General features: G+C 37.5%; 1 protein-coding gene across 12 annotated transcripts in view; it reads left to right on the plus strand.

Moving 5' to 3' along the window:
* Positions 1-14,039, plus strand: part of PHF14 (PHD finger protein 14) — a 124,556-nt gene that overhangs the window by 18,516 nt on the left and 92,001 nt on the right. For 11 of the 12 annotated variants that reach the window (XR_013394802.1, XM_028750925.2, XM_028750933.2 and 8 more), the window contains exons 5-12: positions 232-391; positions 4,932-5,043; positions 6,123-6,260; positions 7,435-7,581; positions 8,281-8,551; positions 9,322-9,428; positions 10,925-11,020; positions 12,928-13,031. Coding sequence is in view for 11 of the 12 variants with exons in the window: in XM_028750925.2 (XP_028606758.2) it covers positions 232-391; positions 4,932-5,043; positions 6,123-6,260; positions 7,435-7,581; positions 8,281-8,551; positions 9,322-9,428; positions 10,925-11,020; positions 12,928-13,031 (1,135 nt within the window). In the remaining variant the exon portion in view is untranslated. Of the gene's footprint in view, positions 1-231; positions 392-4,931; positions 5,044-6,122; positions 6,261-7,434; positions 7,582-8,280; positions 8,552-9,321; positions 9,429-10,924; positions 11,021-12,927; positions 13,036-14,039 lie in introns of all 12 variants that reach the window. The other variant, XM_077936974.1, reaches the window with a different exon arrangement.

Consider the following 14,039-nt stretch of genomic DNA (forward strand, 5'->3'; position numbering starts at 1 on the left):
TTGTGGCTGGAGAAAGTGAATATCAGGTGTTGCATCCGAAAACCCTGTAATTGAGACCGTGAACACACACATGTCAATTTGGCCACCTCCTTCAAAGAGCTCTGTCAGTTCTGCCTTACCTACTGTATAGCTCCATGTGCCCTTGCTTTCCATGTCTTATATTCATTCTTAAATACATCCCTTGATATAACATTTATTTGATTTAATTCATTCGTATTTCTATCTTCCTAGGTTGTTATGGTGTTGACGGCGAAAGTGATTCTATTATGAGCTCCGCTTCAGAAAACTCCACTGAACCATGGTTCTGTGATGCCTGCAAATGTGGTGTTTCTCCGAGCTGTGAACTCTGCCCCAACCAAGATGGAATCTTCAAGGAGACGGATGCTGGCAGGTTAGTTAAGGGAGCTGTCATCAGAGGGATAGGTTCCTGAAAGTTATCCTTCAATTTATTCCAGTCATGTGTTTTCTTCACCAAGCCCATTCTGGAAAGTCAGGCATAACTTCTTTCCTTCTTTCCAATGGTAGATTAGACTATAGCCAGATTCCTATTGGAGAAACATAGCATTGTTGTTGCTTCTGCAATAGAGGTTTACTAGGATAATTCTGTGAATAAATTCACAGGTTCTGTTGCACCGTAAAGGTTTATGAACTACTCAGGAGGAGGACTAAACAAACAACTTAAATGTTTGGTCAGAACTGTGTACTGTGTTCTAAAACACACAGTTTAAGGGATAAATTCACAGGTTCTGTTGCACCTTAAAGGTTTATGAACTACTCAGGAGGAGGACTAAACAAACAACTTAAATGTTTGGTCAGAACCGTGTACTGTGTTCTAAAACACACAGTTTAAGGAATTATAAAATTTTCACTTTGTGACACTGGGTAGTCTTCTCATAGGTTTCTGTCTACGCAGGTATTTCCCCCCCACTTTTATTACTTCAATTAGTATACCTACTTTTCCTCTCATGGGAGTCCACTGCAGCTAACAACAAAAACTCATAATTAAATCAAAATCAATACAAAATATAATATGTGATTCAACATAAAAGTCAGCATTAAATTATACATATGAAGCCACTCCTCTTATGTTCCAAAGGCTTGCCAGGAAAAAAAGGTCATAAGATGTTGCCTGAATTAAAATAATGTGGGGGACAGATAGATGTTAATAGGAGGTAGTTCCATAACTGGGAAGTTTTATGTTGGGAAGTTGCTTGTTTCAAAATGTGTGGAAATATGCCCCATATCAAAACTTTGCAGTCTGTCATCCCATAACTGTTAAGGAATTTTTAGACTGCCATCGAGCTGTTTAAGACACTGGAATATATTTCTTGGTGAGGCATTAACAAGCTTGCCAAACATGACCTGGTGCTTTCAAGCTTAATCGATTTCATTGCTCCTGTTATTAACACAATACCTCTGAAACTCAGCAGGACATTCCACACAGTCAAACTGAGCATGGTTCCATTTGCCCTTTTGTGCTTAGAATATCCTGAATATATTGAATCAGAAGTCCCAGCAATTTTAAACCATTCATAAATTTCTTGTATTCATGGGTTTGTATTTGTCATTTTGAATTTGGCTCTATACTAAACACTTTCTATTGAAATGGATGTTGGCATTTGAAACCACACACAGTAGGCTGTAATATGAGTCTTTGCATTTAAAAGAATTGCACTCCAAGTTTAAAAATCTTGGCATTTACGTCTTGTTCAATTGTCAAGTGTAAGAAAACAACCTATTTTGTAAGCTGCCCTGAGGACTTGTTGAAGCCATATTGGCAGACTCTACATTAATAAACAAATAAATAAATTGAACCCAGATTATAATGAAGCTAGACTTTCAAAAACTTAGTGCTTTTATCCAGCTGTGTAGAAGTGCCTTGTAGCAACAACCCTTAAAAACAGAATTTCCCCCCTTCATAATCATTGTCCTTGCTGTCCCTTAACAGTGAACTCGGGGTGGTGTGTACCAATATAAAGCAAGAGGAATATATTGGCCTCTTAGTAGCGCACTGAGGTTTACCAAAATAAATAGGTTAAAATCAGATACTTAAAGATACTGTGGAAGTTAAAAACAAACATGGTAAACTTCCAGGACTGCACATGCTCAACAGCCATAGCAATGGAAGTATAGGTGTGGGAAGTACATGGCTGGTTGGACTCCTAAACAGAAAAGATGGAGGATGCACTGCAAAGTTTTGTTTTGAGTCCCGCTTGTTCCCTTTATTACTGGACCTGGGAGGTTCCATGCCTATCAATCTGGAGCTCAAACAGGACCACCAAAAATAAGGTAGCAGTTTCTGCATATTAGTTGTAAATTAAAAGATATTAAGAAACGACCATTCAAGACCCTATCGTTCTTCCTGGGCCTATGAAATGTTGAGGACAGTTGATCCATGGAGTATTGAGGATATCGGTTGAGAAAGAGAATAGAAAAGCAGGGACAGAGTTGGTCTGCTTAAGCTCTGAAAGCTTGTGGTGTTCTGGAAGGGGGATTAGAGTTGGAGGGATGTGTGTCATGTGGTGTGTTATTTTTTTTTTAAAAAAAAAACTACGTGCCATATAGGAACATTTCAGGAGTGCTAAAAGGACACCTTCCTCTTTTCTCAGTCTTCAAACTCTTCATCACACTGTTCTATAACATTAAAGTGCATAGGTTCAGGACTGACACAATGGGGAAAGATTTCAGGAAGGTGGGAAAGAAAAAAAAAGCTGTCCTTTTTAAGTTCACTCTCCCTGCCCCCCTGAAACTCCCTTCCTTGGGTAAGGTCAAAGCAATGTTAGTCATTCTGTTCCAAACTGGCTGAACATTTGAACATTTGAACATTCTAAGGGCTAGGAATAGAATACATTTTCTTGTGGTTGCCACTTGTGTGTACATGATGTCAATGTGGAGTTTTGCAAACGGCTGTCAAACCTCCTGTGATCCCAGGACACCAAATTATGTGCTACAAACAAATAACATAGCCTTCCTTTCTAACTAAAAAATTGTCAGAATGTTAAACTAAACCTGTTAATATTCTCTCTCTAATGAGGGATGATTTTCTCTGCCCTTCCCATCGAAGAGGTTGAATAGATAGTGGAATGGTTAATTTGAAACAAATCTACTTTTTGCATGTACTCTTTAGTTTCCTGAGCACCAATGTGGATATATTGTTTTGCTCTGTATATATGATATGATACTAACTGGGCTAAGACTATTGTCTTTATTTTGCTTCAGCTTTTTCCCTTCCCTTCACCAACATCTGTCATCTTAGCTTGGAGCAAAATGGATGGGGAAGTAACAAGAAAGATTATTCTTCTTTGATTACCCAATTTGTCTTAATTACAAGGTTCTCAAACATGTGCGGCTAAACAAATGAGCAGGAAAACATTTAGGCACTGGTATTAAAAGCAGCTGAAGCTGCCTCAGCTGTGAACTTGACTGACTTCTGTGCTTTTAATAAAGATTCAGGATGGAGTTCATACATAGGTGGTTAAGGAAATGAGACACTTGTGTGCCAATCATACTGAAATGGCAGTTTAAATCTGTAATACTACAGTACTTGTGTGACATGTACTAAAACATTTTGAGAAGGTCAGTATGAAGCAAGCAGCCAGCTGTTGGGTTTATCATAGATAAACTCCTACAGAGTGCAGCAGCATTTAATACACCAGTGGAGCATGAAAAAACTGTGCAAATTAAATTGAGAAGCAGCTGCTTGTTGAAGATGTGTATCTTTATATTGAACTCTGCAGGGTGCAATGGGGAGGTTGCATTAAAACGTACTATCAAAAATCACCAGCCAAAACCTTGGCTTTTTTTTTAAAAAAAAGAAGATAATGTGAATAAGAGCAACTATTTCCCTGGTAAAATTGTTACCAGTGCAACACATCAGTGGCATTTCATAAAGAGGGAAACTCCTAGAATTTCAAAAAACAGACTATCTTAAAGTTGGGGGCTTCAATATTTGGATCTTTTGGGGCAAATTGCTAGATATTTCAGTGTTGACTAAAACTCAAAACACTGATAAAAAAGACTCAGAAGTGACTTCAAATGAGTAAGATCTAAGACGGGGGTAGTCAAAATAATGACTTCCAAATATTTTGGACTACAACTCCATCAACCCCAGCCAGTATAGCCAGTGGCCAGGGATTATGGGAATTGTAGTTCAAGGCATTGGAGGGCACCACATTGGCTGCCCCTGGCGTAAGGCCTTCACACTGGAAGTGCAAGACATGTACATAGATCAGAATTGCCCTTCTGCTTAAGAACAAACTAGCAGCAATTTTATAATATAAGCAAAGATGTTCAAGCAGCTTCTGCATATGGATGGATTGCTTTCAGATTCCTATTAAATAATACAGAATATAAAACATTCATATCATTAGTACACTTCAGGCTCCCCCTTCTTCCCCCAGGATATCCGCCCCAATCCCAGTGGACACATACTGGTAAAATTTTATTGATCAGCTGTTGTAGGGGAAGTGGGAATAAATTCTCTGCTGAGCTGTGCATTTGTAAATTTTCTGAAAGTGCTAAGCTAGCACAGGGTTAACAAAAACCTATTTTGCATAGATTTCTCCAACCAGGAGCAAATATGTGTATGAAAGCCAGCTGTATAGGATGGCACTATATAGGGTTTCTCCGCCATCGATTGTATTTCAAATTGGCTAAAACAGTAGGGAGACTATCACAGGTTCTTAATTCGGTCTAATCCATTCAAAGGGGAATTGTGAAATATTGTTGAAGTACATATTAATTAATTGTTATTACAAAAAAGTTACATTCCTGTCCCATCATTTAGTTGTTTCAAAACCATGGCGACTTAATGTTTGTAGTATTTGTAGAAGCTCCCATTAACATCTGGGTCACCTAAACTGTTCTTTCCTTGTCTGTAATTTCCTTAGTGCTCAGAAATGAACCGTAAATGCTTTCCTCTTTTGTTATAGATGGGTCCACATTGTTTGTGCACTCTATGTTCCAGGAGTAGCATTTGGAGATATTGACAAACTGCGGCCAGTTACTCTTACAGAAATGAACTATTCCAAATATGGTGCTAAGGTAACATTCAAATAGATTTATTTTGGGGATAATTTGTATGATTGTAGCTTATATTTGTTTGTTTCCTTTTCAGTTCATTACAGCTAAACGCTCAAAACGTAGCTCAGTCGGTTAGAGCATGGTTAGAGCACGGTGCTGATAATGTCAAGGTGGCAGGTTTAATCCCCGTAAGGGACAGCTGCATAGTCCTGCATGGGGGGGGGGGGTAGACTCGATGATCCTCAGGGCCCCTTCCAACTCTATAATCTGGTTATAATGAAGATTATTATATATAGTCTCAATTTTCTTATGAAACCCTCATTCGATAGGAACTATGCAACTAATTCCACAGGACTAAGGCTTGTAATTTTACACTGGGCTTTAGTTATAAAAGTACTAATAACAGGGCAGTCAAGTAAATGTAGGGCAGCTCAATTAATCCTCTACAGTACTGTAAAGATTTAGCCATCAGGCCACAATAATATTGATCTGAGAATATATGAGATTTCAAACAATTAATCCTCGAGTGAATTCTTGAGAGGCCTTCCCTCATCCCCAACCAGAATCTTCAAACGTGGCTCACTGAAGATCACACTTTTAACTCTTGTCTTGATGTTAAACTTTTAAATGGTATATCAGATGTAATAAAGGGGTTTGTTTGTTTTTAGGACATCTTTTTCAGTATGTACGTTGTTGCTGTCTGTGGACCGGTATGCATTACTTGGCTTTAAGTGTGTATCACTTATTGCAACCTGCCTTGGCATGTCAAAAGATGGGATAGAATGTCCTATCTTTGGGGAATGTCCTATGCAGATACCCCACTCTAATAAGTATATATAGATACGGATATGGTAATTTACATGAAAACTATTGCTGACAGTAGGGGAAAGTTGTAGTTAGGGTTGAATGTACTATCTTATATATTCTTCTGTTTCTGTTTTATTCGTTTTCTCATCATTCCCTTTTGTTTGATTCTTGTCTTCTGTAAAATATATAGTACATTTTAAGGTACTATATAAAGTTACTACTTTTTTCTGTATGAAGTTACTGTATAAAGATAATACTTTTCTAATGTTCTCTCTCTCATTTATTTGCTACAGGAATGCAGTTTTTGTGAAGATCCCCGTTTTGCCAGAACTGGCGTTTGCATTAGTTGTGATGCTGGGATGTGCCGAGCATATTTCCATGTGACTTGCGCTCAGAAGGAAGGCCTGTTGTCAGAAGCAGCAGCTGAAGAGGTATGATAATATTCTGCATTAGTGAAAATAACCCAGGTGACTTTTGTTATGACTAAAACTTCAAATTGATGTGTTAAAATATCTAAGAAATATTTGAGTTGATTGCCTTACTTAATATTGATTGCTTCAGTTTTCCTGTGTTGGGATGCAGGAGGCGTATTTTGTACCTTCCCTTCTTTTTCTTTTAACCTTTTCCCCTGAAACATGTAGACATTTTTGGCAGGAATCATCTCTCTTGGATCCATTCCATACTAGAAAGATGAATATGTGTGGGGAGAGTGATTATGATCTTCAATTCCCTTTCGTCTCAATGACTTTCTAATCATACATGGTTCTGATCCACCAGCAATCCACCATTTTGGTCAGATTATTTTTTCCAAGATTATCTGTCAAGCATTCCTCCTGTGCTACCTATGTTGATGTATACTGCAGCATTTGGAAACAAAAGAAAGTTGTGTGGCAGTGCAAAACTTGCTTAGTTGTTTGAATGAGCAGAGGGACACAAATATGCTTTTCAATATATGTATGAAAATATTTCCCCCATTCTATACAGTATTCATGTATGTAATTGCTTTCTACATTAACACCTTTGGAAAATGGCACACAGAAATAGCTGCTTGATACTCAGTCTTTTAGCCCCTTTGGAAATGAGATTAAACTTGAAAGTTTACCTCTAACATTTACATAGATTGTAGTGATACCGCTTATGAGTAGCTAAACAATTAAAACGAATGTATCTGTTATATGTAGATAAACATGTGGCTATTTAATTTGTAAACTTTGCACTGAGTTTGAAAAGCTGAATCAAAACAAGAGTTTCATATTCTTTGTAGTGATGTTACGTTAATCTAGCTTTGGTTGCTTAAAATACCTTAAAAGCCATCAGAATCATTTTTTTCAGACCCTACCTAACAAAATTGTGGAAAGTGTGTGTGTGTGTGTGTGTGTGTGTGTGTGTGTGTGTGTATGTGTACCATCCTATTTATTTATCCTATTCATTTACTTTAGAATACTTTTAGGTTGTCTTTGGGGGGGGGAACCTCTCAAGGTGGCTTACATAATGGCAATTTAAAATTACATGATAAAATATAATTAAAATACTGCTTTTCCTGGCTGACAAACTATTTTCTTTCATAAGCTTTTGCCTTCTTCATTTTTATTTTAATTGGAACAGGATATTGCAGATCCCTTTTTTGCTTACTGCAAGCAACATGCAGACAGGATGGATAGAAAGTGGAAGCGCAAGAACTATTTGGCTTTGCAATCTTATTGCAAAATGTCTTTGCAGGAGAGAGAGAAACAACTGTCACCAGAAGCTCAGGTAGTATACCCAAGCCAAGTTTGTATTTGTGTTTAATATAGCATACTAAATGAGTAAGATCAGGGCGGAGGAAAAAGGATGGAATTGTTGTGACTGCCTGTGAAAATGCATATAGTTGTAAATAGTATGAAATGTTTGAGAATCACTATTCACCTGCTTGCAGATAATCTAAACTCAGGTGTATAATCATGTGTACCTCGCCCAGCTGCATGATATCTCTGTGACCCCACTTTTCCTCCAGCTCAATAAATCTAACCCCACCCCAAGCCTGCTAGTGCTCCCCCCAGTTTGAGTCTTTGTACTTACCTCTGCCACAGTCCGTTGTCAGCCTGAACCATTTCTAGCTTGAGTTACCCATTTCTAGCTTGAGTTACCCAGATATTTGGGAAAGTTTGCCTGCTGATGTATTCGTTCCTTATTGAGTTTTATGAGAATTCTGAATTTCAATTGTGAAGGATCAGCATGATGGAGAACAGAAACCAATACTGGATTTCTCTTGAGGAAGCTCATAAATACATCTGTTTCAAACTCTACCTCTTCTAGTCCAGAGACTATTTTAGGTTCTTTTGCGCTATTAAAGGCAATCTTCTCTCACCATAGATTTGTGTGTTCAGTGTTAGAAATGGAGATTAAATTTTCTAGCAAAAGTGTTTATGTACTTCTTAGGTTTATTTTGATATGCTTTTTTAAAATTTGTAGGCCCGAATTAATGCCAGACTACAGCAGTATCGTGCTAAGTCAGAAATAGCACGTACCACGAGGCCGCAGGCGTGGGTACCAAGGGAGAAACTGCCACGGCCGCTCACTAGCAGCGCTTCAGCAATACGTAAGCTGATGCGCAAAGCAGAATTAATGGGAATTAGCACAGACATCTTTCCAGTGGATACTTCAGATACCAGTTCCAGTGTGGATGGAAGAAGAAAACACAAACAGCCAGCCCTGACCGCTGATTTTGTCAATTATTATTTTGGTAAGGGTGAAAAGATACGTGCTTTGCATTGTTGCCAGGAATGGCTGACCTTTCATTTTCCAGTTGTTGCAGGACTATAGCTCCCATCATCCCTGAACATTGGCTTGCTGGGCAGGTGGGAGTTGGAATCCAGCAACAATCGGAGGCTGCAGGTTAGCCACCCCAGTCTAGATTTTGAAGGGATGGTTTACAGATGAAAGAGTGGAGTTGCTTTAAACTTCAAGCCACCCATATACTCCTGTATGTGAGCACTATCATTCCCTCATTACAATTTTAAAGCAACAAAGCTGCCCCCAAGTAGCCAAGTAAATATTCATATATGTTGCGCTAAAATAATGTGTGGGATAGTTAAAAATGTATTTAAAGTTTGGAGTGCATTCTAACTCAATATTAATTGGTATTAATGCTGCTTCTTTCCTCCCTCAGCCCTTGCTATTGAGATCAGGTGCAAGCGTAGCTCTGTAAAAACCCTCCAGTAATGCAATCGGGTTTCTTGCCCTTGTCACCCTTCCTTTTCTGCTTTGCAAGGGATGAATTACTTACTAGTATTTGTTTTTTATGTGCCTTTGATCTTAATATCCATAGCTTGGATGTTTTAGAGATATCGTAAGCGTTGTTCAGCTGCAGAGAGTGTTTTCTGCATGTGACATTGAATGCGAAGAAATGTTGTCATATGATGTATTGTTACCTACATTCATTCTGTTGCTTTGCATGCTCAAAAAAAAAAAGAAAGAAAAAGGAAATACAGAAAGTGCTGGCTTTTATTTTAGAGAGAAACATGCGCATGATCCAGATCCAAGAAAATATGGCAGAACAGAAGAAAATTAAGGATAAGCTGGAGAACGAACAGGAAAAACTTCATGTAGAATATAACAAGGTAAATGATGTGTTTCAAATCATATGCTGTATTTAAAATAAAACTATAGTTAGAAAACCATTGACTTCCACTAAAACCCATCTTAAATCAAATGGTCGTTCAGTAACCGTCACCTGCTGTTCACTAAAAGATTAAGATGTTTCTCAGAGGTTCTCATCTATACAGCTTTTCTCAGTCTGGTACAAGAGCCTGACTCTCGCTTGTTGTGTGCATCTGCATGAGCATAAAAAGTTGCTTGCGTTGAGGTGTTCCCTTTGAGCTTTAGGGTAACTGAGGAGGAATTCCAAGTCCTAGCTTTAATCATGGGGATGGCAGAGTCCGGGATTGCCAAATTATTATTATTTGCTTTACTCACAGAAAATATTCAAGCAGCTTACAGACATAATAGAAATACTAAAATGACAATAAAAAATGAAGTAAAAAGATGGGAACAGCAACATAGGTCTTGACTGGGCAGTTGCCTCTGCTCGTGTGGGCTACTTATTCCTATCCATTCAGTAACCATGAATTTGGTCCATCTAGTCCAGTATTTTTTATTTGGATTCACAGCAGCTCTCCAGGATCTTACGAAGAGGTCTTTGACACCACCTGTTTATCCGCTTCTTTGGCGATGTCAGTAATTGAACTTACGATCTTTTGTATTCAAAGCATGTGTAGTTTTATCACCAACTGTGGTTCTTCCCATACGGTCACCAGGCAGCAGCTGTCAGTAATTTTACCTAGTGAACCACTTTGTTGATCACCGCTGTATGCAACTTTAGATATCTGGGATGTTGGCGACGTGTTTTTCCTGTTAGGTTGGTGTAAACAAAAGTATTGATTTGAAATACCGTCAGTGGATACTTTTGGGATATTTGAGGGAAGCCTTCAATGTTGCAGCGACTGCTGTGTGAATACACACATGTATGCCACACTGATCACAAGGAATGGAAGACATGACTAGAGATTTCAATGCTACCTATTGTATTGCTGTTCTTATTTGTTCTCAAAAAGACATGGCTGTGCATTCACGCACACCCCATGAAAGTAATGATAGTTGTTGGAATTGTCAAAAAATAAATAGTAGTCTGGAGGAGAGAACATCATTCCCAGTTACACTTAAAAAATGTGACAAGGCTTCATATTTTCTTATTTCAAGTGTGCAGATGTATAGCTCTGAAATCTTGATTCCCTGTGTAGAAAAACCTGGCACATCTTTACAGATGGAAATAACAGAGTGGAACTGTTTTGATGTTTCTTGACTGCCATTATAGTCTTATTGTCAGACAAAATTACTTTAGGTTCTCCCTTACTAACCAGATGGATGCCCATGTTTTCTTTCTGGTGTTATTGAATGACTGATTAACTTTACTGATTTCAGTTGCATTGACATGAGTGAACAATTTTATTATTTAATTACCTCTCATAGAAAAGGGTTTCATAAGTAAAGAATGCCTCCTCCTGGATACGAGGTACAAAATAACTTCCACAGTATTTTTCACTGCTTTGTTTTTTAGTTGTGTGAGTCTTTAGAAGAACTTCAGAACGTGAATGCAAAGCTGCGAAATGAAGGACAAGGAATATGGGCTGTGCTTGGTAGAATAATTGGGCAGGTTGGTTTTCCCCATTGTTTTTCTCCTCCCCTCTTTCCTTATATCTTATTTATTTATGGGTCATATGAGTCCTAAAAATAGGGTTTTCTCTTTGTTACTGTCACTTTTTGAGGCTGAAAAGATACATTTGATAAAGTCCTGGCCTTATTCTGCAGATAATGATTTCTGATTGAAATGTATATAGGGCTCTGCGCCTACCTACTGGGAAACTGCAGCCTAATTTTGTTTTTGGATTAGCTATCTTGTTTGCAAAATTCTTTCATTTGGTGTAACTGATTGACCTGTCATTTGTGATGAAGCTAAACCTGAAGCATGAGTTAATCTAACCACATTCTTTGCTATCCCCCCCTCACTGTAGCTTTCAAAGAGCAGGTTTTCTTAGGGTATATTGTTTTCTTCCCCCCTGTTTCCTGAATATGCAACTGAAAGCATATGCAATTTGCTGTAGTTTTAAATGAATTATGCATGTGGGAATGTCCTTAATAGGAAGTGAAGAATATTAGGGTACAGCTGGTTATTTTTTTTTAATAGGATTACTGATCATTTTGTCAGTTGTAAAAAAGTGAATACTGTCGCTTCCCAATTATTAAATTCATTAGCTTTTAAAGAGTACAGTATTGCACTTGTAAACCAGCAGAATCAAATATGAGAATCAAAACATATGGTTATGTTTTCAGCTACATTAAAAGAGCACAATGAACACTTTACACAGTTTGGTGCCTGTTGTACAGCTGCTTCTCCCGTTCTACAAACAGTGGAAGTTATATGGCACTTTGTATCTGAAAGATTGATGAATTTCGCTGGCTTTTTCTTTTAGTGCTTCCCAATTCATCCTTCACTGAGGCTTATGTCTGGTATTCAGTGCAGTTAGCTGATTCCTCAAGAAAGTGGGGAATGTGTCATTCCAATATATAATCAGATCTTTGTTTTTGTTATTGTCTGACTCCTTAGTTGGCTTTTTAAGATTATAAAATGTTAAAATGATCTTTTAAGAAACTGGACCATTGGCCAGCTCTGTTTTTTGTAATTATCCTTGTTTTTGTGCTAAGTGTTAATTCAACACGAGAATTAGCAAGGTTTTACAAAGTGCTTGATGGTTCTGTGAAACTGGCCCAGATGATTAATATAACCTGTTTTTTTATGGGCCTTTCATACATATGGGAGTCGGAATTTAAGTTTGTTAATAAGAAGTTCATCCCTTTTAAAAAGAAAAGGGGGGGAAATCAAATTTTCACAAATATTTTTCCTAGTGCAATCATTTAATAATAATAAAAACTAGTAGTTTCATTTGCACAGCTTGCATGACACTTTTTTCCAGTTGGTTGAACAGATGCAGGCCCACAGGGCCACTGAGAAATGACTTTGATAGATGGTTGCTGTCTGTGAAGCTAGCATACTGCAGATTAGTAGAAACCCGAAGAGAATCTCTCCTGCTTTGTGCAGAGTTTGGTCCAATAAGATAATTTTTCTAATTAACCTATGGAGCACCACTGTAGCAGGGATGGTGAGGAAAATAAACTGCCTCAATATTCTTTCGTGAAGTGTAGTGGATTTTTCTTTTTTCTTTTTCTTTTTAACCTTCTAAACCAGCTTGTCCTTGTCTGTCTCTGTTAAAGCTCCCTCTGTTAAAGGGGGGAAAGTTAAAAAGCCAGGGCTTTAATGTCTTTGGTTTCTCTCTCTCTCTTTTGCATTGGAAAATATGTGAATGCAATTTCATTTCTCATAGGGCTCACTTGGGGACAGAATATATAGTGTAGCCGTTTTTGCAGCCTGACTAAGCAGTTTTCTCTCCTAACTTTTAGTATATTGGGCACAGCCAAATTTTGATTGCTGAGCAGTAAATGAGGGGGAATGTTATGTTATATATGCCTCTCACAAATTATCCTGTATTTCTTCAAACCCAATAGAAATTGAACATACCAGCAATTTTGCGAGCACCCAAGGAAAGAAAGCCGAGTAAAAAGGAGGGTGGAACCCAGAAGACTACAACCCTCCCTGCAGTTCTCTATAGGCAAGTAGTAGAAACACAGCACAATAGACATAGATGATGGATAGAGTAAGAGACCTTTATAAGTAATTTTTTTATTCCAAACAACTGAATAAAATGTCTTTACTCCTGGACACCACTGTTGTAAGGCAGCTAACTTGATTCATTTTAAATCTTTTTTTTAAAAAAAAAAATGTTATAACTATCATCAGAGTCCCAGACATCATTACTGAGATTTTCTCTATCCATTGGCAGCACTTCAGAAGGAAATTCCTTTTATACCTGAGATTTTAATCTGTTTTGTGATATATGGTTGAGAACCTTCAAACATTAAAAGTTTTGCATTTAAAATCGACCAGCAAGGTCTGAATGAAATTATTATGCACTTAAACGGTTTATTAAGCCCTAATATAACAAAGCATATTTGATCCTCAAGTCTAGTATTTTTCATAATTCAGGTTAATATATTGTTGAGTAATTGATGTATTTACTCATTGTTATATGTTTAGTTCTTTTTACCATTTACCATTATGGTTGGGTTTTTAAAAAAATAAATAAATATTTGATACAAGTATTGAAACATATACTCCATATAAAAGCTACCTTTCTGCAAAATAAAATACAATTATAACAGTTAGAATATTTACTCACTGTATGGAGTTTCACCATTCAGATTGGTCATAACCCAGTGACAAAGAGTTCTTTGTAAGTGCAAGAACTGGGTCCATATTTGGTTAACCAGTTCAAATGCATCTGAAGATTCATGGAATGCCCTCAATTTGGCTAATAAAAAGTATCTCCTTAATTTTTCAGTGACTAACAAAAGTCAGTCTAGCAATCTCTAGAAGTATTTAATACCACCTTGTGTTTCTTTGTGGGGAGCATTTGATTGCATTATGTCCTATAACAACCACAAATGCTTTTAGGAACATGAAAACATCCTTGCTTGATCTGTCTCCATCAGTGACTTGCCAGATATTTTTGAAGAGCTCTCAGTGGATAATGATAGTGGTAGCCATCTCTTGTTTGTTT

This window comes from Podarcis muralis, chromosome 12, assembly GCF_964188315.1.
Source record: "Podarcis muralis chromosome 12, rPodMur119.hap1.1, whole genome shotgun sequence".
Taxonomy (NCBI): Eukaryota; Metazoa; Chordata; class Lepidosauria; order Squamata; family Lacertidae; genus Podarcis; species Podarcis muralis.